Raw genomic sequence first — 25,161 nt, forward strand, 5'->3', positions numbered from 1 at the left:
TACAAGAGAGTTATTAGAAGTTTTTTAGAGACACATTAGAAGTTTTTTTAGAGAGATTACATTTTTATTATAGGTACAATATTTTAAAGTTAGTAAGGCGTATATAAATAAATCAAAATAAGACTGAAATAATAAGATGAAATAGTAAAGTAACGTTAAATTCTTTTTTTTATATACCATTTAATAGAGGTTTATGTAATATTTAGCTTAGCTTAGGAAGTATTAAATTCGAGATTTTATTACAATTAGATTAGTTACGGCTTATAGGCACTAAAAGACTATTTAAAAGTAAGGATCAATTTCATTCACTGTGGACACTGTTTTGATGAAGTGAATTAGTGAACGAAAAAAAAAGGACGAAAAGACACGACGTGAAAGTACGTGAACTAGTAATAGGTTATAAAATACCAGTTTAGTATAGGGAAAATATGAACTTTTGTGTAAAATAGGAAAAAGAATATACATGTTTAGGGAAAATTGATTGATCTGAAACGTACCATGTTACAGTTAGTTAGGAAATTTAATTTTTGAAAATAGTATTAGGTAACCATAAACATTTTTGTAAAAGGGAAAGAGGAGCATCACATTTTAAAAATATGTAATTTTAACAAAACGGGGAGGTATGGTATTATAATATCACCCTGTACAAAAGATGTTTAAAACTCATTCAAAGTCATTAATACATGTAGTATCTGTTCTTGTATCAATAACCGCAAGTAACATTGAATTGTCATGTTTTGTTATTATTTAAATGTGTATATAAACATTAACTCGGTCGAGAAAGGGTATTATGATTATCGATGTAGTTGGAAGGTATTCACGTATAGGATAGGTCAAGTTAATATTGTAAACAACTTATGTAGTGAACCATCGGCTTCGAATTAAATATAATGTTATCGGAAAACCTGAGTTTTAATTAATTGGGACCAGAAGGCAGTAACAACACACTATTTAATACAGGGCGCCCCTGTTCAGGGGGCGCCAAACTGAGCTTTTTGTTCTGCTGGTGCTATACAAAATATCAATTCAAAAAACCGAAGGGCGCCTATGCTAGTGTTGCAGGCAGGCGCCTTATACCCTAGCACCGGCACTGTTCAAACGTATATGTTCTAACCGTTAGATCTTCAGGTTCTGTTACTTGATTTTTATTTGAGACCTTCATATACTAGTCCTGTCGCCAGGGGGGGTACAACGGCCTCGTTAATTCAGATGGACTTACTCAAGTTTTTTTTATGTATTTTGACCCGTAGAACACGAATTTTTTGGGTAACAGTTGATCCGGATGTCGATAAGATTGTTATAGACCAAGAACTTGAGGAATCAAATAACAGCGATTTTTGGCAAAACAAAACAATATTTTGTATTTTTTGGGCCATTTTAAGTAAAAAATATTTCTACAAGTTTTTTCGTAGGATGCACAGTTTTCGAGATAAACGCGGTTGAACTTTAAAAAAATCGAAAAATTGCAATTTTTGAACCCGAATAACTTTTGATTAAAAAATAAAATAGCAAGTCTGCTTACCGCATTTGAAAGTTTAAGTCAAATTATATCGGTTTTGATTATTTGCATTGGTAAAAATTTATTTTTTTATTGTTTAACAAAGCTATAAACACGTAGGGTTTCCCGTGCTTTTACATGCGTTTTAACGCATGTAACGTAGAAATAGTCTTGATTGCACTAGTACCTATTCTACCTACTCGTTCGATTTTAAATGAGAAATCATAGAAACATCACTCACGCACTAGTTGTTTGTAGCTTTGTTTAGCAATAACACAATAAATTTTTAGCAATGCAAATAATCAAAACCGAAATAATTTGACTTGAACTTTCAAAGGCGCTAAGCAGAATTGCTGTTTTATTTTTTAATCAAAAGTTATTCGGGTTTAAAAATTGCAGTTTTTCGATTTTTTGAAAGTTCAACCGCGTTTATCTCGAAAACTGTGCATCCTACTAAAAAACTTGTAGAAATATTTTTTGCTTAAAATGACCCAAAAAATACAAAATATTGTTTTGTTTTGCCAAAAATCGCTGTTCTTTGATTCCTCAAGTTCTTGGTCTATAACAATCTTATCGACATCCGGATCAACTGTTACCCAAAAAATTCGTGTTCTACGGGTCAAAATACATAAAAAAAATTTGGGTAAGTCCATCTGAATTAACGAGGCCGTTGTACCCCCCCTGGCGACAGGACTATACTTAGTTTTATTAATATTAACTTGTAGCCCCATTATTTTTGCTGCTGCTTCCAATGCCGTGAACGATTGAACCAGGTGCGCCGTTCTTCTTACGATTATATCGATGTCATCTGGATACGCTAGTATTTCTATACTCCTATTATTAATAATGGTCCCTCTTGTTGTTATGCCAGATCCTCTAATAGCTTTCTCTAGGGCAATGTTGAATAGAAGGTTTAAATTAATTAATGGAAACAAAAAGCAGAATGTGCGTAATTTATTTAATTCAAAATATATTTAATAATAAAAGAACTGGATGGTGGAATAAGGAAATAAAGCAAGCTGTAAAAAAGAAGAAAGAAATGTGGAAGCGATACATAAACACAAATGAAGAGCAAGACAGAGACGAATACAGAAGACAGAGAAATATAGTGAAAGAACTAGTAAAAGATGCGAAGAAGAAGAGCTGGAAGGAATTCGGTGAAGAATTGAACGAAAGTTTTGGGAATAACAATAAACAGCTTTGGAATAAAATAAGAAACATGCCAGGAACAAAAAGGAAACAAATAATAGGAATTAGAAATGAGCGAAATGAATTGAAAACAAACATACAAGACATACGAACCATATGGAATAAGCACTATAAAGAAAAATTCGAGGCAAGTAACCAACAAAATGAAGAGAGAGGACAGCAGGCAAGAGAAGTGGATAGACAATCGAGTAGACGAAATCCATATCAAAGATATTGAAGGATTGGCAAGAATAAAGATTGGAAAAGCGGGAGGTGCCGATGACATAGATCCGGAGACGATGAAGTACGTGGGAGAATGAGGCAAGCTTTGGCTACTGGAAATAATGAGGGAAGCATAGAGAACATAAAAGATACCGGAAGACTGGGGAGAAAATTTATTGATACCAATACACCAGAAAGGAGATGAAGCGGAATGTGATAACTATAGGGCTATATGCTTATCATCAGTGGCATATAAAGTCTGCACCGGGATAATAGAAAGGAAGCTCAGGAAAGAACTGGAAGGAAAACTAGAAGAATAACAAGCGGCTTTTAGGAAGTAAAGAGGAGAAGACTTATATATTACGTTTATACATATTAAAGCTGCTTTTGATTCTATAAATAGAGAAGTAATATGGTCAGTAATGGAAGATCTGCAAATCCCGCGAAAGATAGTAAGCGTGGTAAAAAGTACATATAGAAACGTACTTGCTAATGTACAAATAAACGGAAACATCGCCAATAATAAACCTAAGGAGAGGAATAAAACAAGGGGACAGTCTCAGCCCAGTTTTGTTTATATTAGTAATGGATAGAGTAATGAAGAGCGCTAAAAGAAGGTCAAGGCAATTACAGTCAATAATAGGGTACAGGAATTTAGTACCAGTGAGAATGGAGGGATTACTATATGCAGATGACTTAGTAATAATAGCAGACAATAAAGAGAAAATGCAAAAATTAATCAATATATGGGTGGAGGAAATACAAAATTTGAAAATGGAGGTAAATGTAAAGAAAACGAAGACCATGATAGTAACCCAAAAGAAATGGGAAGAAATAAACCAAACGATATTTAGGTGCAAAAACGAAATAATAGAAACAGTCTCGACGTTTGAATACCTTGGAGTAATAATATCAGAGGATGGAAAGATATATCAAGAAATCTCATACAGATCTACTATGCACTAAGTAAAACAATATTTGGAAAGGAAGAAATAGATATGGAAATAAAACTGAAGGTATACAACGCAATCTCTGTGCCAACTTTAATATATGCAAGTGAGACATGGGTAAACAATGCAAAGCTAAGAAAAATAGCAGGAAAAACGAAATTGGACAGAATAAGAAATGAAGATAGACAAAGACTGAAACAGGAATCGATAATAAGCAAGATACAAAAAAAAAATTAAAATGGTATGGACACATTAACAGAATGGACCAGGGAAGACTACCAAAGCAGGTGATGGAATCGAAAAGATATGGTAAAAGAAGGAAAGAGAGGCCAAGGAAGAGATGGATCGATCAGATTATAGAAATTGGACAGGAAAAAGATCAACAAATGAAAGAGTTAGCAAAGGACCGCAAGAAATGGAAGAGATGGATAGAAGATGAATAAAACATCCGACGCCCCTGAGGGGCACAAGGAGTTTCGAGAAAGAAGAAGAAGAAAATGTAATTTCCTGCTGCCAGAAAACAAATAAAATATTTATTTGAGGAATGTTAAAACTGCCACCCACCTGCCTTGTATCATTTCACACAGCTTGTAAATTCCTTTATGGATTATCATTAGGAACAATATTTTAGATGACTCATCAGGCTTATCATACGGTATTCTGTATTATATATTCGCATTTTCTTGTTTTTGGTTTGAAAAAAAATATACAGTTACAGTATGTATACAAAATATTTTATTGATATAAAAAGAATACACTCTAGGTTTCCAACACAACGAAAAACCGTCATGGAAACGATTACGAAACTGCGCAGTAAACAAAATAATCCATGGAACGTATTATTTTGCTATCTGCTCGCAGTTTAGTGATCGTTTCATAACGGTTTTCGTTGTGTTGGAACAAACCTACTGAAAGAGTGGAAGTTAACCTAACATAATACTTATATAACTATATTTTAACAAAATATTTTCTGAGGTATTTCAAAATATAGGAATTATAAGAAATTATAGGAATCTTACATAAGACCGCGAACAGAAATTAAACATACATACAACAAAAATCACGAGAAACCGTCACATCAATAATTTGGAAAACTTACAGATTCTGTGAGACTGTGAAGATCGCCATTACTTAAATAATTTAAAATTATTCGTCGACAATCCAATACTAGGTTAGGGGCAATTATTTCCATTGCAGTAGAGGCCGCTTCCAGCAAATCCAATCTTCTTACACTCTCTTGTACTTTCTTCATGACCATTGGTGCAATGCTTGAATACTCCTTATATTTACTAATATATTTATCAATATTTTTAACTTCTTGACGTAGTTGTTGGTTATATAGGAACGTTAAGAGGTTCTTTTTGTTATAATATAAGGCCTGCAGAAAGGTATATACCGAAACTGTGGTATTTTTTATCAGACAGGCTTCCATTTGTTTGATATTTTTTTGATATTTTCTTTTATGTTTATGACAGAATGTATAATATGTCGATTCGCGCTCGAATCCGAAATCACCTGCCCAGTCTTCGTGTTTTTTTATTTCTATATCCTTACTAACTAACAACATAAATTGTATTAAACGTTTCGCTTTATACTTACAGCTGTGCATGTCATATATTGCTGAGTAGTATAATTCGTCGTCGTAAAAATTATCTCTGAGGTAAGTTTCTCTCTCCAAACTGTTAATAATGTCACAGACAATATCCAGTGGTCTTCGGCCACTTCTGTCTTTTGCCATTACATCAGCTCCTGCATGCAATAAAAGATCAATAACTATACGTTTATTAGTATCCAAGGCTAAATGTAAAGGAGTACTACCACATAAATTAATTCTAGCCTCGAGGTTTGACTCTTTTTGAAGCAAGAGGCTAACTATTTCTACATCACCATATCCGGAAGCTATATGTAAAACATTACAGCCATCATCATTACTTTTATTCACGTCAGCTCCGCGTTCTATTAATAACTTGACAACTTCTGTGTTGCCACAATCCGCGGCTAATGTTAGAGGTGTTGTAAAGTTACCCTGAATATCGAAGTCCCATGCATTTTGTATAATATAACTTGCGTGGTCACGATCAACATAACTTAATTCTGACCTATAGTCTGCTGGTAAACCAATATCACATTTCGTTTCTAACGATGCACCATATGTGATCAATAATTTTACCACTTCCAGATGACCAAATATAGCTGCTAGATGTAGGGGCGTAGTTAGAAACCGTGAAGTAGACAAGTTTACGTTGGCTGATCTTTTCAATAACAATTCCACTATATCTAAATATCCGCGTTTAACAGCTTCATGCAAAGGTCTATATCCCTCGGAATCTACACCGTTGACGTCTAGGCCTTTGTCTAATAAACTTGCAACTTCGGTATAGTTATTACAGCGTATTGCCACAGTCAGTTGATCACTGTTAATATCCATTATTGGTTTCTACCTAAAAATGTTTAGTTAAATATTAGCGTAGTACCACTGAAATGAGTTAGTAGATTAAATCTAAAAATAATAATATGTGTCTAATCACGTCAGTGACGATTGCGGGGACTAATAGAGTCGAAAATTTAAACTTAGGGCAGAAGTAGCAACCTATGCATTTTCTGAGGAGCCACTAAAAAGTGGCGAAATCATCGATAAGAGTCCTGGTTGCGCTCTCTGAACTAAGTAAAAATTAAGACAGTTATGGCTACGCATTGTAACTGAATAAAAATGGTATAGGTACATTTTTACTTTATAATAATGTGTCTACAAATTTTATAGACATACATATTATTATCTCCATAAGCAAACTCTAATAGAAAGTCGCAGAAGTGATTGTAATTTTTGGACTATTTGTTATAATTACATCGACTTTTCAATATATCAAATGAAGCAGATAAAATCTCAGTCAACCAAATTTTTATGTAAATACAACAATTATCTTACACCAAAATTAAACGTAGGTATATAATTATACTATTGCACAGTGGCGACGCGTGACTTTTTCTAAAGTGGTACCAAACCCAGATGTAAAAAATCTTGTTTAAAAGAACCTCGCAAATATAAGTTTTTGTTTATTTTATCTGGAAAAATGTTAACAACAGAATCGTAGAAAGAGGGTTCTGTCATTAATCCATTTAAAAAGCGTTACTCAATGAAAATTAAAGAAAATGACTACATTTGTACAATTGTAACCATTTTAAAAAGTGGTGACAAGCCTACTAATATCCCCAGCGTGCTTACGCCTTCGCCTTTCAAAATTTTCAAATACTTTTTAAAAGTCTTTTCAATTTAATCCAGATTTAAAATTGATAACATTAACCTGCAACCGAGTCGCGATTTTATGCCAACGTTCGCAACGGACAAGGCAGTTAAAAAGAAATTTTTTGAATTTCCCGCCGGCTGCTGGGCACAACCGACAGATGGCGCCGAAACTCTCTCCTCAGATGTTAACACGGTACTTGCACTACTAGGGGGTATGTGCTATGACATAGCCACCTTTACTTAACAAGCCATGAAGAGAAAAAGGCAACATCGCAATTGATGACGTGCGTAGTCCGACTTTCGGACTACCGCTTATGAAAACACAATTTTAAAGTAGAAATTCTGGTAAAATTTATAGTATTTTTTGAGTCGAACAAGAAAATATTATTAATTAGAAGTTTGTACAAAATAAAATTAAAAGTACTTCCTTGTAAGTAACGTTTATTATACAAAAAAAAACCAATAACAAGAATATACATGGGATTAATTTCTTTCGAATCCTAAGAAAACTAATGAGTATTTTTCAAAAATTTAAACGCAGAATGAAAGATTACGTTAGGACCGAGGGCCGAAAGTCCCTGAAAACTTCTATGTTTATTATAATAAGTTACAGGGGCGAAAAATTAAGAAAATTTAGTGTGATTTTTAGTTTCAAATATGTCATTCAAAAACAACTTTTCATTCATTCTAAGGGACTTTCGGCCCTCGGTAATAAAGTAATATTTCATTCAGCGTTTAAATTTTTCAAAAATACTTATTAGTTTTCTCAGGATTCGAAAAAAATGATTGCATTTAAAATACACCGAAAATTTTGACAGGCGTCAAAATTTTGCATTTTGTTCCTTTCCCTTTAAAGTTTTTCGCACTTATTTAGAAACACCCTGAATTGATAAAGAACAAAAATCTAGTTGTTAAAGTAGCTAATTTTTTTTATTATCCAACATAAACGAAATAATAAAAAAAAAACAGAATGTTATTAAGAAAACCAGAGTCTATAGTTGGGTTTTAATATATTATTATTATTATACAAAAAATAATCAATAACAAGAATATGTGTAAAGTACTTTATTTTAAATAAATAATATCTTATTTTAAATTATATACAAATATCGCTAGAAATAACTATAACAACAATTTCTCACATGGTTTGATGTGAAGTGTTGGGGTTTAGAATTAACTGCTTAGCAACAATATTATTACAGCATATTTTGTTAAAGAATCAGGCTATAACATATTAAAAAAATCACTTGAATCGGCCAACAGGTTTAGTAAATATAAGACATCAAAAATGACAAAAATTTTAAGTGGACGCATTTCTATATGCACGTAAGTTTATATAAAAATATATTATACTATAAAATATAGTATATAAAAATATATTATATTGAACTAAAATCATCTTAATACATACCTTTTAATATTCTTTATAATTTGGAGCACGAAATATTGTAAAATGTTTGAGTTTTTCTGTAAATACAGTGAATATTATTTAAAAACATTTAAAAATAAATGAGAACTGTCAGAATTAACCGGTCTACGCTTAGATGTTGCCAAGTTTCAACTTCATGGCTTGTAAAGTAAAGGTGGCTATGGCTATGAGCAAAAAAAGCCACTAATTTTCATTTTCCCAATATTCTTTATTCATTATCTATGCATTTTCCAATCAGAAATTTTTAGGTTATCATGATATGTGATGACCACGAGACCACACAACCCTAATATAGATACACGCGCGGCAAATTTGAAAATGAACGCAAATTGAATAGTAAATGGCCTCTCTTAAAATATAGGACATTGGTAGTATGTTCGTAGAATGTCTTGTGGTAACATTCCACCAATAATGTAATCAGATATTCACCGAATGTTCCTTGAATGTCCAGGACATTCAAACATTAATAGTACATTCCTGGAATGTTTTGTGTTGTTAGAGACGCAGTAGAAGTAGAGTTGTAGCTAATGAAAAATAAGTTCATATTTGTCAAATTCCAAATCGAATATTTCAACGTGAAATAACCAAAAAATGAAGCACTTTTTAGGAAAAACTCATTACAACTTTTTTAAAGTGTTTAAAAAAAGGTTTCCTGTTGTTTTTCTTTTTAAGTTTACGTTTAAGTTGGCATGTGCCACTGAACTTTCCACTTATGAACTGGATAAATAAGTACCTACATTAATGGGTACCTTCCTCACACCCAGAAATAATTTTTTTAGTTCTATGTGATTAAAAATAAGACTCAGCTTAATTTTAACCCACCATCCCCTCCCACATCGTCAAAAACTACATTTTTCGTTTTTTTTTAGGTGGGATGTAATCAATTTTAAAATCTCAAAAAATTCACACGCATAGTTGAGGCTTTTACAAAACATGTATATTTTTTATAGCTCCGTAAGTTGAGCGTACCTACATAACCGCAATTTTTTTTGTTTTTTGGAAAAATCGTACCTTTAAATACTTATCTTTTTTCTGGAGATGCTTGCAGGTCTACTTTTTAATTTTGTGTATTTCATCAAACACTATATTTCTAATTTTTTTTCAAATTTTTCCGTAAAGTTTGCCACTTTCAAAAATTCGGAAAACTATTTTTTAGGGGGATTGAACGTGTTTCTTCCATTTTTGAATGTTCTAAAAAGGATACAGTTACTTCAATTTACGTATAACCGCTAAAAAACATTGATTTGATCTATTTTGAAGTCTATAAAATAGGGTGGCGAACCTTACAGAAAAATATGAAAAACATTATAAATATACCTAGTTTTTGATAAAATATACAAAATAAAAAAAATTAGACCTGCAGCTATCTCCAACAAAAAATTATATGTTTTTCAAAAAAATTTTTTTTGAGATTATGTAGACCCAACTTACGGGTCTATAAACATAGACATGTTTTGCAAAAGCCTTAAATATGCGTGTGAATTTTTTGAAATTTGAATGTTGATTGCATCCCGCTTAAAAAAAACGAAAAATGAAGTTTTTAATGGTGGGGAAGGGGGTGGTGGGTTAAATTGGGCGTAATATATATATATATATATATATATATATATATATATATATATATATATATATATATATATATATATATAAAATTAAGTCTAATTTTTTAATCACATAGAACTTCAAAATTGAAAAAAAAATGAATTGAGGGAGGGTACCTATTAATTATTTATTTATCCCGTCCATAAGTGGAAAGTTTGATGCGCCACTGTCGTGACTGTCCGAGGCATGTGCATTGACATATAAGCGTAGACAAGGCATACTCACCAAAAAAGAGTAACGCGAAAATAGCATGGAAAAAGTCGATCGGTGGTCTATCTATCTCTTTTAACCAAGCGATTACGCGCATGTGACAGACAAAGATGGCTAGACCTCTCAATCCTATGTCGGTGTTACACTTCGATGCATGATACTATAAATAACATGTTATGTTAACATAACATATGTTATTTATAGTATCATGCTTCGATGCACAGAGCGGCCTATGTGCCTGGCCCAATCTACGTGTTATTAATAATAACTTATTATATCTATGGGCACGTGCCACTAAAAAGTGACGGCATGCATAGTGCTCATATACTTTTAAGTCATACTTTTAACGTCCGTCCCTAAAATGATTAGCAAATTTCACCTATCCCGGCTCTATTAGATTTTCGGGCTTTTTTTTAACTTTTGAGTGAAAAAGTATTCGAGGTTATGAATTAACTAGCCTACAAATCAAAGATTCAAAACGGAAACAGCCTATGACATAAAAATAAATCTATATAACGTACCTTGAAGACAATAAATAAAAAAGCATTAAAAAGAGTGGGAGCTCCAAAAAAACCATAAGAAAAGATAACAAGAACAACAAAAACAAACTTAATAATAATAATAGTAAAAAAGTAAAAAGTTAGTCAACAAGTACCGATCGGCGATCTACTACGGAACCAAAACCAACTGTTTGTTTATACCAAAACTGGCGCGAAATTCAAATACAGTTCAAAATTATTAATGTAGGCCTCTTTTTCTTTTGAGTGATAATTAATTTAATATAAAAGTCATATTTAATTCAAAATATCTCCGGTATCCCTACTGCTAAAGACGTTACTTGTTCCCACAAACCATACCTTGTTCCTATGAACAAGTTACTATTCTTTTCATGAACATTTTTCAGTGCGTCACAAATTATAGAAAAAAAGGTAAGTCCGTGATAATACACATTTATGACATTTATTCTAACGTGACATTTTAGTTAAATCTGACAGTTGTCAAATTTTATTTTCAATTTGGAATAAAACCAAATCAATTGTGTCTATTGCATTTATAAAATGGTATTTTCTTTCATTAATAATATAAGCTATGTTATACAAGCACACTACAAGTATGAAAAAAAATGACTGTCAATTGTGACAGCTAAATAAAAGCTTTGTATTCGAGGTTAACTATTTGTCAAAATTTACATAAACATATTACATATATTATATTTAATATAGGAAATATTTTATTTGTTAATACATTTTGAGGTATGCTCCTTTTTTATGCAATAAGTTGTGTCCAGGATTCAAAATAAAATCCAAAATGCAGAATTGATTATATTAACAAAGAAATTTTGGTAGTATTATTAAATAAGGCCCCCAACATGGATAACAGCCGAACAGTATTTTATCCCATTATAAATTCCATTCAGAGAATGGCTCTATATGAAACCAAAGCGGTAAGCCCTCTTTTATACAGATATTTTAATAGTATAAATTTAAACAGACTTTCAAAATCAACATAGAAAAATTATTTTGTACCTGGAATATTCATCATCATCATGAATCAGCCCTGATTTGTCCATTGTTAAACATAGGCCTCCTCCAGATATTTCCATCTTGTTTTGTTCTGCACCTCTGCTATCCAAGTGGTCACAATTATTCTTCTGAGGTCGGTGGTCCATTACGTTGAGGTTCTTTCTGGTTTTGCTTGTCTGTCCATGGTCTCCATTCAAGCATTTTTTTGTCCCCCTACCATTCTCGCAACATGCCCCTTTCATCTCCATTTCTGCCCGTTAATATGTTCAATAATGTCTTTGACACCTAATCGTCTACAAACTTCCTTGGTTCTTAGTATATTTCTTAAGCTTATTCTAATCTAGATCTCTTCATTTTACATTGTGTCCTTCTCAATTTATCCGCTGTTGTGACAACCTGTAGAACACATTGTTTAAACGGATTGGGACATTTGTTAAACATGTCTCTCATTTTCTGAATGCAGCAGCCCAACCTAAACTTATTCTTCTCAGCAGATCACATGTCTCCCTTCATTCTTCATCTTAAAATCTTTTATATCGTCACCTTAATACTATAACTTGATAACTCGAAATTAGTAGTTCTGGGATAAACGGGTTTAAAGATTTTAAAGATATTTGTGCTGCTACCATGATGTCGGTAAATACGGAATTCACTCTGGAACTCTAAAATACTCTTTCTTAACTTTTTGGCTACTGATCTATTTAGGAATACGATGCAAATTCGTTTTCCAGTATGGAAAATAACATGAAAAAGTAAAGTTATCAACTTTTAGCACTACCATAATGTTAACATTTGGTAATGTCACATGTCATGCAAAGTTGCATCTAAGTCAACTTTTTAACAAAACTAATATTTTAAGCATTATTTTGGTGACAATTAGCCCTCTGCCATGGAGATTGACAGATCTAACAAGAATTGTTAGCATGGAGCCATGCTAACAATTCTTGAATTTTTTCATTAACATGAATCAACAGATAGCAATTACGTGGTAGGCTCAATGGTTTCAGAAAAAACACATTCTAAAACTAGATAACTTGAGTTAGCTCGTTGTAGCATTCAGTGTACATATGTGGCGTTCACGATTAAACAATAACTTGATAACTCATCTTGTCAAGTTTTAGCACTGAATATTAGGAGCATTTGAGTTTTATCAACTAAATAAACGATTGATTTGGATTGCCCGTTTATTTTAAAATATAATTGTCAAAAAACTGTCAAATTATAAACAGAAATTTTAAGGATTCACCCAAAAAATATTAAATTTTAACCTTTTTCGAACGAAAAGAAAAGCGTACTGTTATTATATTTGATGGCAAAAAATTTAAAGTTTTTCGGGAGAATCCTTAAAATTTCTGTTTTTAATTGACAGCTTTTTGAGAATTATTAAATTTTAAAATAAACGGGTTATCTAAATAAAAAAATCATTTGTTGGTGCAACTGGACATCAGAGTTAACAAGTTATAGTACTAAGGCGACGATATAGGGCTTTTCATTGATTGTCATTTGTTTCGAGCTTCTGTCATATGTTGTATAATCTGTGTATAATATTAATACACACGGATTATACAACATATGACAGAAGCTCAAAACAAATGACTGTGAATGAAAAGCCCTATGTCCTAAAAACAAATTATTCACCATCTAATATAAACAAAAAAACTCCTTTCACAAAGGTTTAACCTGTTTGGAGCGAATTATCAAGTCTTTGTACAACATGGAGGCACATAAAATACATCTTGTGAACTAGTTACCTCAAAAACTCCAATTTTGAACATTTCAAGTTATAGTACTAAGTTGACGATATTGTATGGATCAAACTAATTTGCTCAAATATTTGACTGTGTGCCTTTGACTTTAGACATGCTTCCTCGTGTGTTTATAAATGGCTAAAAAACAATCGTTTGTAAATAGAATGGAGTATTTTTTTTAATATTTTTAATGTGGTAACTATTCGACAGATCTGAGAATAGCAATATAGTTTTGTCGGTGGCTGGCGAGTAGCAGATTTGATAAGATAAAACACACATAGGTATACAAAATACTTTATTGATATAAAACGAATATACAATGAAAGGAGGTTGACTTAACGTAATATATTTAAAATTAGATAAACGTAGGTATTAGATATAAATGTAGGTATTAAATGTAGGTATAAATGTAGATATAAATGTAGGTATTATATTCTATTGAACAAGAAAGTAACAATTATATTTATAACGCAGTAGAAAAAGTAATGTATTTAATTTTTTCCAAAAGAAAGAAACAACGGCAAATAAACAAACTAATTATTTAAAAGAAAAAAACTTAAGTAAAAAAATATTTGCTATTCAGTTAATGTGAACTCAACTTAGTGTCATCATCAGCTTCTTGATTGTATAACAGTTGTAACCATTATTTCTGAAGGTGTAAAATTTACACAACTATTTTGAAGATAAACTGATTGGGATGGACACATATAGGGGAGAGTTGGACAAAACGGGATACCATTCTTGTTTACTTTTACTACGGAAAATATGTTAGAAATTATCATAATATTATTTTTTATAGGTATAACATTTATTGCAGCACACAAAACACATATATCTTTAGCTATTTTTAATAACTGGAAAATAGTAAAAAAAATATTTATTAAAGTCCTACACATCCCGTTTTACCCAACCACAGTTGGATAAAACGGGATAGGTTTATAATATTTAATTTTTTGTATAAAATTATCTAAAACTTAATTTATGCCCAAATTAAGTAGACATTAAACTGTATAGTAAAATTTACTCTTGAAAGAATAATATCTTCAGTAGTCAGAAACTTAAAAATAGGCGGTTTTTTTATGTTTTATGGCAAAATGGGAAATAAGGCCTTTTATAAGATTATTATTTAGGACTAGGTACGTATATCAGAACAAAAGTCACATAAAAATATGTTGTTCTTCTCTGCGGTATGAGAAAACGCTTCATATCTCTATTTAAAAAATTAATAGGCCAACAAATAAATAGGTAGATAAAACGGGACATATGAAACTGTATCCCATTTTATCCAATTTATAGTGTCCCGTTTTGTCAAACTCAGACATTTTTCAAAACAAAAATGGCTGCTGCCTAAATGTGAAGGTAAAATTAGGTAGACTACACATGAGAACATTCGTTAATGACTGCTTAATTAAATGTAATAGTCACCGGAATTATATTTTTATATATGTAGGCAGTATAATGTAGAAAACAACGCACTTAAAAGTACAAAGTATCAAAAAAATAGAGTCAAACAATTCTAAACACAACAACTTTTCATCAAATAGTGGCATCGAGGTAAAACGAACTGAGAATGTTAAAATGACGACTGATAACAAGTTTTTGTCGTTGTTCGATTGATAGCACCACTAGTTGGGTCTCTAGGCTAGGTATCCCGTTTTATCCGACTATCCCGTTTTATCCAACTCTCCCCTAAGTGTCTTTTGCCAAGCGGTTCCTGTATTTCGTCTTTAAGCTATACCTATTCTATAAGATATAATATTCTTTCAGCTATATATATCTCGCTAATGTTGCAATACCTACCATAAATTTTTTCCGTATCTGTATTTTTATTTAGTTTGGGGTCAGTAAGGTAAGCCTCACACCATCAATTGAATCAGTCATTTCATAAACCGACATGTTCAAAAAAGCTTGTGGAAAAGCAAACAAGTTGTGGAAAAGCATAAAAACATTTCGGGGTTGCTGTGTTTCTATTGATACAGAAAAATTTTCTCCACTATTTAGGTTCATTTAGAATGTTAAATTGGATCGGGTTTTTCTTGAAATATATGACTCTGTGTCTAAGGGTAGTAAAAATACAAAAAAAAACGAAAATCGATTTTTTGGACATCATGGGATTCTGAAACAACCGATTCAATTTAGAAAACTTTATATTTAAAAAATGTGTATACAAAATGTTAATGATTTTTTAAAAGAAAACCAAACTAAAAGAAAAGCAAGACATCAAAGACATTTTACAGATTCTGTGAGACTGTAAAGATCATAATTACTTAAATAATTTAAAATTATTCGTCGACAATCCAATACTAGGTTAGGGGCAATCATTTCCATTGCAATATCGGCCGCTTCCAACAAATCCAATCTTGTTACACTCTCTTGAACTTTCTTCATGACCATTGGTGCAATGCTTGAATACTTCTCATATTTACTAATATATTTATCAATATGTTTCACTTCTTGACGTAGTTGTTGGTTGTATAGGAACGTTAGTAGTTTCTTTTTGTTATAATATAATGCCTGCAGAAAGGTATATACAGAAACTGTGGTATTTTCTATAAGACAGGCTTCCATTTGTTCGATATTTTCTTGATATTTTCTTTTAAGTTCATGACAGAATTCATGTGCCGTGTATTCGATGTTTGGCATTTCTATATCCTTACTAACCAACAACATAAATTTTATTAAAAGTTCCGCTTTATAATCAAATATTTTTGTGTAATAAAAAGAAAAGGGACTGTCCAATGGAAATATACAATCATCCATATTGATAATAATGTCACAAGCAATATCCAATGGTGTTTGGCCATTTTTGTCTTTTGCCGTTACATCAGCTCCTGCATGCACTAAAAGATCAATAACATTATTTTCAATATTACGCGTGGCTAAATGTAAGGGAGTACTACCACATAAATTAATTCTAGCCTCGAGGTTTGACTCTTTTTGAAGCAAGAGGCTAACTATTTCTTCATCACCATATCCGGAAAATGTATGTAAAACAGTACAGCCATCACTATTGGTGTTGTTCACATCAGCTCCGTATTCGATTAATAACTTCACAACTTCTATGTTGTCACAATCCGCGGCTAATGTTAGAGGTGTTGTAAAGTTACCCTGACCATCAACGTAAAACCGCTCACATTTGAGAATATCACTGATGCAGCTACGATCATAATAAGTATAACTTATTCCTGACCTGATCTCTGGTGGTAAACCAATATCGCATTTCGTTTCTAACGATGCACCATATGTGATCAATAATTTTACCACTTCAAGATGACCCCATATGACTGCTAGATGTAGAGGCGTAATCATGAACCGTGTAGTAAACAAGTTCACGTTGGCTGATCTTTTTAATAACAATTCCACTATATCTAAATATTCGCCTTTTACAGCTTCGTGCAAAGGTCTATATCCCTCGGAATTTACACCATTTACATCTAGGCCTTTGTCTAACAAATTTGCAACTTCGGTATAGTCATTACGGCGTATTGCCACAGTCAGTTGATCACTGTTAATATCCATTATTGGTTTTGTACCTAAAAATGTTTAGTTAAATATTAGCATAGTACCACTGAAATGAGTTAGTAGATTAAATTTAAAGATAATAAGATGTGTCTAGTTACGTCAGTTGCAATGCGGGGACTAATAGAGTAGAAAATTTAAACTTAGGGCAGAGGCCCATGCATTCTCTGAGGAGCCACTAAAAAGTGGCGAAATCGTCGATAATAGTGCTGGTTGCGCTCTCTGAACTAAGTAAAATTTAAGACAGTTATGGCTACGCATTGTAACTGAATAAAAATGGTATAATATGCGTTGAAACATTTTTATCTTCGGAAGGCACACACCAAAGAATCGTGAACCGTGAAACACATTTCATGGAAATGAAACACTGCTAAACAAATAGACGTCCGCATATCTATGAAACGAGTGTGATTCATGCCCATGAAACATTTTTATCTTCTTGAAACGTGTTTCATGAAATAGGACGTGTTCTATTTTTCGATATCAGTTTCATTGTTTTGAATAATTAACTACGTGCGGAAAATGAATGCCGACATCAAAGAAACATGAAACGTAAATCACGTTTCATGGAAATAAAACACTGCTAAATAAATAAACGTCCGGCCATTTATGAAACTCTCCGAAAATAAAAATGTTTTATGAGCATGAATCACAGTCGTTTCATTGGTAGGCGGACTTCAAGATTTGTTTAGCCGTGTTTTATTTTCATGAAACGTGTTTTACGTTTCATGTTTCGTTGGTGTGCGGCTTGCCTTAGAATTTAATATTGTATTGTTTTCTGTGGTGGAGCAGAACGAAAAGTTGTACAATTATAACCTGGAGTGGTACTCGAATAGACAATAACAAGAAAATATCGATTTTTTTTAACCATGACCCACAATAAAACAATGTAAATGTTTGAATACTCATTCTATAAAATGATTGAAATTTAGCAAGATGATTATTTAATTCGTTTGCAACCAAATATTATGTACTATGGTTATGATTTTTGGACAGTAATAAAAGAGTTGCCACAACAGCAACGACCTCGTCATCATCACTTTCGATTATTTACTATATATATTTTATTTTTTTGTCTTTGATTAGTATATTAATGTAGGAAACAGAGGTTAAACTTCGCAAACTCGACACGTCGGGTTTTATTTATTTTTTCTGGTATATCAAGGGTCAAGGGGTGCTTATTATGAGACTAACTTTTTTTAAAAGATTTGCGCCGAAACACCCATTTTCATTCCTTTAAAGGGGGTAGGGAAAAATCCTACTCCATCAGTAGCGTTTTTTATAAGTACATATTATATATTATGGTTATTACAACATCCCTGCGGAAACTACCCCTATCCCTGAAAATAAGTTTGGCGAGCATGTTTTTACGGGCACTATTGAGTTCACTCCCGTCTTGAGCAGATAGTTATTTTCTTAGTCGAGTTCACTCCCGGCATTATTCGAATTCACTCCCGAGCGATTTTACAATAAAGTATGATTTAAAGATATTATTTTTCTGAAAATTAAACATTGTTGCCAAATAACATTTTTATCGTAAAGCAATTCGAGAAGTTTTTCCAGACACTAAACTTAAGGGATGCCTGTTTCACTTGAGTCAAAGTTGGTATAGATAAATTTAACGGTTGGAACTTTCCCACGAATATCAGTTAAAAAACGGTGCAGAAACAGATATAACTAAATATATAACTTATATATTTGGTTTACCATTTCTCAAAGCAGAGGACGTTGGGGATTGCTTTGCCATATATCTTGTTGCAATTCAACCAGAAGATGAAAGAGTGGTTAAGTTTAGTGACTATTTCGTTGAAACCTATATTGAAGAAACATCAACATTTCCTCCTCACATATGGGCTGAAAATTCTTCGTCTTTACAAAGGACAACAAATGCATGTCTTTTCATTCTCGCTATAATGCTTCATTATACAACACATCCAAATTTTAACCAGTTTATTTATGTTCTTCAAGATTTTCAATTAGATACTTATATCAAACTTCAAAGTATAGACACCGTTGTGAAAGTGTACGATAGAAAAGTGATACTATTGAGGAAAACTTAAAGATAATAATTTGAAATAACTACAAAATAACGGCTAGTTATACAATGATAACGGCCTTACCAATTTTGAATTTATAAAAAATATGTCAAATATATTGTAAAAACAGTAAGCGGGCAGTTATAGCAATTTCATATTTACTCTAATGTATGTATTCAATGAAACTTAGTGACCAAATATTAACAAGAACATAACAATGAAACTTTGTTTTCTTGAATTATTACCAAGTTGCATTTTTAAAAATCATCCCAATTAGATGTAGATGTGCAAGAACGTCTAATATGAAATATACTTTTAAACGAATGATTTGTCAACAGTGTCCAGATTTTAAGGTATAATAATTACTTATATTAATGACGGCTTAAAATCGCCTGGGAGTGAATTCAAACATTACCTTTTACCGTTGATTGATGTATCATATTAATATTTCAATCAACGCTTTTACGTAGTCATGCAATATTCATATTTTGGGAGTGAACTCAACTCGTCCCGTTTTTACGATTTTCTCATTACCTACACCGAGAGAAAAAAATTATTGACATAAAGAAACTTTATTAATATTTAAGAAAGATCGACTTGGCATATTGCCTAAGAAATATATCTTTGTATGTAAGATATAATTTTCTAAAATATTTCAAATAAATTCTACTATAGCCAAAGAAATATATCTTAAACATGATTGAACTATCACTTTCTGGCAAACTTCAAACCCATTTTTCAGAAAGAAATTACACTTGATGTTAATTAATTTTATTAGTCATAAAAATATATTTTCTACACATTAGAAAACTATTCTTTCTGAGCAATAATATTTCTTAGTAAGGAATATTATTATTTTACTATTAATAATTTATTTATTTAATGTTAAGAAATATATTTCGCAGAGATAAACGTATATTTAGAGTTAAGTTAATATTTCTTGAAAATAAAGTCATATTACATACAGCGAAATAAATCATTATGTTAAGGTAAAATCATTATTTATTAATAAAACAAGATATAAAACGTTATTATTACATACAAATATTTTCTCCACTCTTAAACCACTGGCTTCTACACAACAATAAAAGGATGGAGAGGCAAATCCAACTTCCTCAAATTTTCCTTCTTTTGTTAATAGCACTTTGTATATCAGCAATTCACTAAAACAAAATCGTTATGTAGAAAGAGTAAACTTACTTTAATAATTTTTTTTTATAAAGATATAGATATTTATTTTGACAAATTTAGGAAATACAAAAGAAAACAAATACACGGCCCCACATAAGAACTATTAATACTAATAATAATCAATCATATTTAGTTCAAACATGGCATTATTTAACCTACACATCTTTGTTTTTATTTATTTTTGTTAATTAAATATTAATTATTTATCTGTATAATATTAAGTCACACAATAAACATTGTTTAGCTAAAACAAGAGGGAAAATACAACCAATGTAAAACATTGAAGCAGACATAATAATATGTAATTTTCTTAATTTTTATAATCTAAGAGACAGCATACCTAATCATTAAGAAATTTTATTACGGTAAAGTATTATTAGTTTACATCTAAGTCATTTAATACATATTAACTAATTCACGGTTTTCGGCAATAACATTTCTTAACCATAAACATATATTTATTTTAGACTAACTGATTTCTTTATCTCAAATAAATTAACAGAAAAAATCGTCAGCGTTGCACCCGCCATGTTTGATATAGCGTTGTATTGTATATTTTTATAGAAGACGATACATTCAAGAAACCTATTATAGTTGATACATAAGTATACACATTTTTAAAAAGGTACTTACATGTATGAAGTTCTACCATTTCTGGAAGGCCCCGCAGTTGGTTAATAACTCCTTTCTTAATATTGTCCTGAAGCTATATATTATATCATTCTGTCCCAGCTTTAAATTGTGGCATATTTTCCAGTTAGAATAATAAGCTCCTTTATTTCAGAGTCGTCCATCATTATACCCAAAAAGCATATAAAGATATTATTATGTTTCTTTTTTAACCATTCGGATACGCAACAATATTATTATTACATCTTAAATTACTCAATTTACTTTTATTTAATACCTATATATGTACGTACCTTCAAAATATCCGTTAATTTTTAAAGTACACCAATAAATCCGACATCCGTCTATATGAACATGAACATATCACGCCATCTTGACAAACACTGACGACTAAACCATAAATAGTTAATCTGCGCAATTCTTTTGTGGAAGAAAATCTCTTTGCAAGTAACATTTCGGCATTAATGACAAAGTTTTTATTTTATAGCCACAGTTACTACAGAGGGTATTTCTGAAGAATTATTTCTTGTGGTTTAAAATATTTATTTGATTGCAAGAAAATTTCTTGTTCACAAATATAAATATGGATTAACTTAACATTATATTTCTTATACTGCAAAATATTTGTAGTTTTCAATTTAAGAAATAAAAACTTTAGGATAAGAAAATTAAATGTAACCATTAATGCATTTCTTAGTATTGAAGAAATTATCTGTAAGAAATTATTGAGTTGTGTTTAAAAAACTCGTTTCTTTATATGTTAACCGGTATGTTTAAGTTAATAGGATATGTTAACTTTTAAGAAATATTGCTCAAAGAAATCGGTGTTTTAGGAGAAAAGAAATTGTTCTCTTGGTGTATATATTTTTTTGAAATAACGCTTATACAGAATTAAAGACCACTATTTGCTCTATAAATAAGGTCCTATGCATTTTTTTCGTATAAACAACCGTTACGGCACAGTGGCGACGCAAACCTCAGAAATGCTTTAACGGGCTCCAGTTTTGTTTTTTTTTTCGTCACCTATTCATTTTATTAATAAAATAACTTATGACAAATAAAAGAACACATTGTTTGCTGCATATTATGACCTATACATATTTTATTTCTTTGCACCTTAAAGCCACAGTGGTGGCCAAGAGTCAATTTTTGCATATTTTCTTTATTAATTTTCCTTTTTTTTGGAGTGGTTTCGGGGAAAACGTGGAGGTGAATTATACAAATTTGTAAATAATACTTGTACATGAGTAATCGCTGAAAGTCTTTTTACGCTAGCAAAAGCGGTTCAGATGGTATATATAAAAAGGGGCTTTTTAAAATGTAACACCCTGTAATTAAAAAATGGACAATTATTGCCCTTAAATGAAACCTATACCTATACAAAAAAATGTCTATACAGACATTTATTTGTGATTAATTGCCGCTGGGTTACTTCTTGATTCCCATTACGGTTAGGGAAAAATATTTTTTTAAACATCTTTTTTAAAAACTTATCAAGCTTGGAGCGCCACCTCCGCTCCACGGTGTGTGATAGATATATGCTGTCGCGGAATAAATTGTAGGAAATAATATAGTCCTCTTCATATTTCTATTAAGGAATTTTTTGCAATAACGTACAGGAAGGGCTACGTTTCGCAAAAATCACAAACTACCCCCTTTAAAGGGGTGAAAATGGGTGTTCCGGAGCGAAATCTTTTAAGAAAAAGTTAGTCCCATTAAAAGCACCCATTGATGTACTAGAAAAAAAAAATAAAACCGGACTTATTTGCGAAGTTCAACCTCTGTTTCCTACACTATATACTATATGGACCGCGTTATGTAATAGCGGATTAAGCGCCAAAATGTAGTTTTGAGATAAATCGGTTTAAAGATTTTAAATTTGTTTTTGGTACTATTTCTAAAATATAGTACTGACATGTTTCATATTTAATATATTAATGCAAATGTAAATAGACTTTTACATGTGTTTAAAATTTTTTAAAAATAATTTATATTTTAAAAGTTATTCGATCAAATGTCGCTTAATTCGTTAATGATTTTTTAAGATATGCATGAGTTAAGATCCGAATACCGGATTAAGAGACATATTTGGCGCTTAATCTGATGTTACCTGACAAAGGATGTCTTTTAATTCGATATCTTAAACATTAGTAAATATGTTATGTTTTGTAATAAAGAATTAACCGACTATTCGTGGCGCATGATTCGTTATTACACTTACAAAGATGCGGATTTTTGTTTATGACAATGGATTATGTACCATTATTGGCGTTTAGTTCGATATTACAAATCCTAGTGTGAGATTTTTTTTAATAAAATAAAAAATGTCGCTTAATACAGGCATTTAAAAACAGCTTTTTTTTAAATTTTTTTACAAAAAACATATTTTTATACATAGATTTGCACCCTAGCTGCAAGATGGCTCTAATATCTCGATTTTGGACTTTTGGCGGTTAATCCGTTATTACATAACGCGGTCCATATAACATGAAACGGTTTCGTTCTTCACAATTTATTTGTTTCATGTTTCACGTTTTATGTTTCACGTTTATTTGATATTAAAAAGCAATTAAAGAGCGGCACCGACAGCAACGACCACGTCACTATCCATTGAAGACTATACAAATTTTATTTTTGTTTCATCGATTAGCATATTACATGAAACGGTTACTTTTTTTACAATTTATTTGTTTCATGTTTCACGTTTAATGTTTCACGTTTCTTTGATGTGCCTAATAGAAAGTCACAGAAGTGATTGTAATTTTTGGACTATTTGTTATAATTACATCGACTTTTCAATATACCAAATGAAGCAGGTAAAATCTCAGTCAATTAACTTTTTATGTAAATACAACAATTATCTTACACTAAAATTAAACGTATAGGTCTGGATTCCGCGTATGAAAAAAAAGTTGATTAATAGCAAGCTGAAAATTTGTTAATAGCTTAATGCTGTCTAGTCGGATAAACTTTGATATATGGGAACACTGGAACAGGGGCAGTTTTAATTGTGGAACAGGTTAAAACTTAGGAACGGTCACACCACGAAAACGGCATATTTATTTTTTCCGACAGAACAGACTTAAACTCTCCAAACAGAGATTAAATTCTCATGCAAAAATCAGACTGCTATTTATCACCTGTCATAATTCCTGTCATTTGACATATTCTACATGTTCCACTCATTAAAACGCCCATTTGGTGATAAATAGCAGTCTGATTTTCGCATGAGAGTTTAATCTCTGTTCGAAGAGTTTAAATCTGTTCTGTCGGACAAAATACATGCGCCGTTTTCGTGGTCTGACCGTTCCAAATTTTTAACCTATTCCACAATTAAAACTTCCCCTGTTCCAAGTGTTCTTATATATCAAAGTTTGTCCGACTAGACACCTTTAAGCTATTAACAAATTTTCAGCTTGCTATTAATCAACTTTTTTTTCATACGCGGGATCCAGACCTAGTAGGTACATATATAATTATACTATTGCATAACAACAACCCAGACATCAAATAAACCGCTTTACAAAAATTGTCAAAGAGATCTAACAATAAAATATCAAAGTGTCTAATACTATAACTTCTTCCACAGGGAGACAACTGGCCACAAGGAGACTAGAATCACTTGAGATTTTTGTCCCATGAGAAATTTTTTTCAGATGTGTTTCGAACTGTGGGGCAGACAGACTCCTAAAAAGACTTTGGCCAGAAGACCTAGCTGCTAGGTGAATTCCAGAGAGTCGGCAATGGACGAAATCTACCACAAGCTAAACACTTACATCATATTTACTTATTACTTTATTGAAGTAGATTATAAATTAGCATTGAATAAATAACTAAATAATTACACTTTTATAAAAAGAACTTTTTATAGTAAAACCTTTTCATTATTTATAGGAAAGAATATAAAATAATTTAACGATAAACGATTTAACGATAACATGCTTAAAATTCCAAAATTTACACTCTAATAAAAAAGTACTTTTTATAATATTACGGTTTTGTTATTGTACATATAGGACACAACATGTTCGGAAAGAATAATTAACTTATAAAATATGAATTTTTAGTAGGTGTATTAACTGTTATTTATAATTATGGTTCCAAAAATTACACTATGTAGTATAAAATAGTATTTTTTATAATACCACGGTTGTTTAAAATGGTATATATA

General features: G+C 31.3%; 3 protein-coding genes across 4 annotated transcripts in view; 1 reads left to right on the plus strand and 2 right to left on the minus strand.

Moving 5' to 3' along the window:
* Positions 1-4,570: 4,570 nt before the first annotated feature.
* On the minus strand, positions 4,571-11,010 carry LOC126879157 (ankyrin-1-like). Its single transcript, XM_050642153.1, has 2 exons — positions 10,865-11,010; positions 4,571-6,299 (listed from the first exon to the last, which is right to left on the minus strand). The coding sequence occupies exon 2, from the start codon at positions 6,284-6,286 to the stop codon at positions 4,937-4,939; it is 1,350 nt and encodes a 449-aa protein (XP_050498110.1). The 5' UTR covers positions 6,287-6,299; positions 10,865-11,010; the 3' UTR covers positions 4,571-4,936.
* A 481-nt stretch (positions 11,011-11,491) lies between these two features.
* LOC126879156 (polyphosphoinositide phosphatase) overlaps positions 11,492-25,161 on the plus strand; it is a 101,574-nt gene continuing 87,904 nt past the window's right edge. Inside the window, exon 1 of the mRNA XM_050642152.1 lies at positions 11,492-11,787. Within this exon, the coding sequence (XP_050498109.1) occupies positions 11,713-11,787 (75 nt within the window). The 5' untranslated portion in view covers positions 11,492-11,712. The remainder of the gene's footprint in view (positions 11,788-25,161) is intronic.
* The window catches only part of LOC126879158 (ankyrin-3-like), a 33,348-nt gene continuing 22,082 nt past the window's right edge, over positions 13,896-25,161 (minus strand). Inside the window, exon 2 of one of the 2 annotated variants that reach the window (XM_050642156.1) lies at positions 13,896-17,147. In XM_050642156.1, the coding sequence (XP_050498113.1) occupies positions 15,835-17,133 (1,299 nt within the window). In that variant the 5' untranslated portion in view covers positions 17,134-17,147 and the 3' untranslated portion in view covers positions 13,896-15,834. The remainder of the gene's footprint in view (positions 17,148-25,161) is intronic. The other variant, XM_050642154.1, reaches the window with a different exon arrangement.

Source organism: Diabrotica virgifera, chromosome 1 (assembly GCF_917563875.1).
Source record: "Diabrotica virgifera virgifera chromosome 1, PGI_DIABVI_V3a".
Taxonomy (NCBI): Eukaryota; Metazoa; Arthropoda; class Insecta; order Coleoptera; family Chrysomelidae; genus Diabrotica; species Diabrotica virgifera.

What these genes read in the sequence shown, in the direction of transcription:
- LOC126879157 (XM_050642153.1), bottom strand. Translation starts at nt 6,286, where the DNA reads ATGGATATTAACAGTGATCAACTGACTGTGGCAATACGCTGTAATAAC.